Source organism: Pseudomyrmex gracilis, unplaced genomic scaffold (assembly GCF_002006095.1).
Source record: "Pseudomyrmex gracilis isolate BER0280 unplaced genomic scaffold, ASM200609v1 scaffold_464, whole genome shotgun sequence".
Lineage (NCBI taxonomy): Eukaryota > Metazoa > Arthropoda > Insecta > Hymenoptera > Formicidae > Pseudomyrmex > Pseudomyrmex gracilis.
Genome location: NW_018021048.1, coordinates 82,010 through 86,195, shown reverse-complemented (window position 1 = coordinate 86,195; position 4,186 = coordinate 82,010). Strand labels below are relative to the sequence as shown.

Genomic DNA, 4,186 nt, shown 5'->3' with positions numbered 1-4,186 from the left:
TAAAAAAAATTTGTGATGTTTAACACAGACGTTATATTGGTTTTGTGTGTGTGTTCTGTACATACATATTTTACACGCATTACTTTTATATGTTTCTATATGTAAAAATATAAAACTGTGTATATATTGACACTCTCTTGGTATATTTATATAAGTGTCACAGACGAAGTGTGTTCCAGATGAACTCAAAAATGAAACAGGCAATGCAAGATGTATAAATCGGACACAGTCGCAATCGGATGCAGTTTCAATCGGACACAAGTTGAAACAAACACAAAATGAAACGGACACACGATAGTCTCAATCGGACACATTAGTATTAAAACAAGATTACTTTTCTTATGTTCTTTTTGTTTGTGCTTTAAACGTGTAGTCAAAGGCAGCCTGCACTTTCTCTTCGATTTGCGTAGAAAGTTAAAACCTATATGTAATCTTGCTTTCGTTTTAGTTACGTTGCTTGTCAATGTACGCCAGTATAATATGTCACTACAAGCGTCTTGTGTCCGATTGAGAATGTCGTTCGTACGTCTTAACTTGTGTTCAATTGTAACTGTGTCCGATTGTCTTAGTTCTATGTCTGTGTCTTGTCGTGTGCGATTGAGTCTGTGTTTGATGTACACATTTTGCCGTATCCGTTTCGTCGTGTGTTTATCTGAGACTCACACAGAAATTTATAGTTTAATGTATAGTGATACTCAAAAGTGACGTTCTTATGATAAACAAACAATAAAAAGATATAGTTATAAGTAAAATATTCATAAGGTAAAATCGAAAAGAAAAAGCATCTTTATTGAGAGAAACATAAAAGTGTTAAACTGTTGACCTGCTTTTTTCTAATATAAATAAATTTGCGTTTTAGAGTTATAGGGTTAAACGTAGAAAATGACGATACCATATATACTCATAAATATATACATATACATATGTATACATAGTATCTAATACATACCTATGTTCTGATACTAATTTTGGATCTTAATAAAAATGTAAAAAAGTAATATTACAACAGTGGTACATGGACGTGTTACGATAGTGTAAGTATATAGTAATAGGATAAAGTTTATTATAAATAATATTTGCGTGTAACAAACCATTTAAGTTACAAGTTTAAACGACTATGATAATGTATAAATTACCTGATCAATAATATACACTCCATAATATGTTGAAAAACCTTCCATAAACCAGGAATCAGAGTGTTTCAATGTAAGTAACCAAGCACTGAACATTTCTTGTATTACATTACGTGCTACCAAACATGTTACCTTTTTTTTTTGTGCAAGTGAATCTAGTTCTTCATCGTATGTAATGTCAGCTTCACTGAAAAACATTGGTCTTAGTGCAATCGTGTCATTTTCGGTACATCTGTTTATAAACTTGTTTTATTGTCTTGAATAGTATCTTACTTGAAGAAAACTTGATTTTTAGTTATTATAGTTTCGTAATGACTAGAATTTATTGGAAGTGCTACATAAATCACACGTGACCATGATACATCTCTCCAAGTGTTTTTAACACGATGCTTGATATTTGTAATAAGAGATTGTGCATATGACAATTTACTGATTATCTGTACTCTGTTTATTATAATATCTCCCTCAAAAAAATACAAGGATTTTGCTACGATAGAAGGTACGACTGCTATTGCTACTAAATGAGGAGACATTATAGACGAAGGGGAAAAGTATGTATTTCCTTCAAGACGTGGCTCACCAGGCATATGTGAAAGAGCTATTTCATCGATGTTGTGGTAAATGTTAATACTAAATGTGGCCTTATTTGCTGGGTTTTCCCAACAAGGAAATATCCATTCAGCGGGAATACGCGGCAAAATCAAATATCTATAGAATGAAAAACGTTGATGCTAGAGATAAATTAGTAAGTTCCCTTACGGAAAAACGTTCAACTATTGACCGTAACGTACGAAATCACGTTCAACTTGACTGTAAACTTTCAATATCCAGCGTTATACGTTCAATTTTGAGCGTTTACGGTCAAGTTGAACGTGATTTCGTACGTTAAGGTTAATCAGTTGAACGTTTTTTCCGTAAAGGTTACTGCAAAGAATATTTATAATTCATATTTTAACTCAAGAAAAGTAATATTTCATGCACGAATGTAATATTAACTTACTCTGTTTCTTCAGATTGTTGGACATATGATAAAACTGTTGCAACTTTTGCTAACCTGCAATTATATTTCGCATGTATCCAATATATTCCACGTTGCAGATATTTTATTCGGTTGTTTATTCTAATATTCTCGCGATTCAGAGAAAGAATTGTGATGTTCAAGCTGTTAAATCGATCTTTCGTAAAAAATATCACCGAATTTATTTTTAAAAACAAAGAAGTAGAACTATTTTGTATATCACTACTGATAGAAATTTCCGGTTGATTACAATAACGTCCAAAATATAATCTTATCCATCGTGGAATACATGTAACGTTTATTTTGACGCGAGATTCAACGTTGAGAGAGTTATTTTGTATTTGTGGAAAAAGAGTCATTTCATAGGATATCGGTTTTATGCATTGTACTTCTTCAGATAAAGTCTTATTCGTGGAAGAAGCAATTCCGGTTAGAAATAGTAGGCACAAAGTACCAAAAAATGGAAGCATCTGCGTAATGTGGACCTATAAAAGTAAATTGTTTGTTAAACAAGAAATATGCAAAGAAAATTGCAACAACGAATTTAAATTGTATAGAATAAATGGGTGCGTTTAGTAAAACAAGCTGCTTTCTAGCAATCAAACATGAGTGACACTTTTCGAACCGGTTACTCCACGTTGAGTAGTGACAAGAGTATCGACAATTCAGTAATTGCTTTACTAAACGCGGCCATAAATTGTTTTTCACATAAAATTGTTAATAACAATAACTTTTAACAAAACCGGCTAGAAGAAATAAAAACAAGAATATCAAATATATAAAAACCAAGAAATGAATCGTGTAAAGTGTATTCTCTGTANACGTTTGTATCTTTAATTGTAGATCATCTTCAGCACTGCATTGAGATACAATAATAATTAATCAAAATAAGAGAACAATAACGCAGTTACAAGAAATAATAAATTGAAAAGAAATAAGTACGCACCTAAATTCAAATAAGTCACAACAATGAATTGTCCAAATTGAGTTGGGGAGAAAAACAAGTCAAAGTGACCGACAATCAACATACATACATGTAAACGATGTTTATGTGTCGTTTCTTGGTTTAATTATTACAGAGTTCCGAACATGAACATCGTTTACATGTATGTTGATTGTCGGTCACTTTGACTTGTTTTTCTCGCCAACTCAATTTCAACGGTTCATTGTTGTGACTTATTTGAATTTAGGTGCGCACTTATTTATTTTCAATTTATTATTTCTTGTAACTGCGTTATTGTTCTCTTATTTTGATTAATTATTATTGTATCTCAATGCAGTGCTGAAAATGATCTACAATTAAAGATCGAAACGTCCACAGAAAATACACTTTACACGATTCATTTCAACTGTCAACCTCGTGTCCTGCGGTTTCTTGGTTTTTATATATTTGATATTCTTGCCAATAACAGATGTATATGACCGTTATAAGCATGTTTATCACTATGCTGCGATGTCTTTATATTTATTACGTACACGCATACACGCGTACACGTACATAATATTTTTCATGATTGTGTTGTTTTCATCAATTTGACATATAGAAGGACAATTAAAAAAAGAAGAGTCTAAAGAATGTTGAACGTTTAGAACAAAATATTAGTTGAACAAACAAAGCTTTCCTTTATAAAAACCTGTTCACATTTTGTTAACGCGTTTTAATAATATAGTATGTCACACATTGCAATTTACGTCAATATAAAAAAGATATTCTTAGATTGTAGTAATATGTTTGTATTAATAATGTATGGAGTATTGTCAAATAGATAGATTCGTACAATAACTGATAAAAGTGAGTACAAATATACTTTTTAAATATAAAGAAAAAAAACAGATTTTATATTGTTTCAGCGTATGATAAAGGATATAGGTTACATTGAAAAACAAATATAAATATTCAACAAATACACGATTGATCGTTTANTGACTTACCATCCTTAAGATAATAATCCAGTCTATTAAAATAGGAATCTCTTGAAACACAAAAGCATCACTATATAAGATTAAAAACAAAGGATATCTGCGATCTCGACTG

General features: G+C 31.1%; 1 protein-coding gene across 1 annotated transcript in view; it reads right to left on the bottom strand.

The window, feature by feature from the left end:
- Nucleotides 1-4,186, bottom strand: part of LOC109860759 (aminopeptidase N-like) — a 22,791-nt gene extending 18,605 nt beyond the window's left edge. The window contains exons 1-5 of the mRNA XM_020440040.1: nt 4,084-4,186; nt 2,134-2,636; nt 1,714-1,841; nt 1,407-1,467; nt 1,137-1,320 (exon numbers count right to left, since the gene is read on the bottom strand). Coding sequence (XP_020295629.1) covers nt 1,137-1,320; nt 1,407-1,467; nt 1,714-1,841; nt 2,134-2,636; nt 4,084-4,086 — 879 coding nt within the window. The 5' untranslated portion in view covers nt 4,087-4,186. The remainder of the gene's footprint in view (nt 1-1,136; nt 1,321-1,406; nt 1,468-1,713; nt 1,842-2,133; nt 2,637-4,083) is intronic.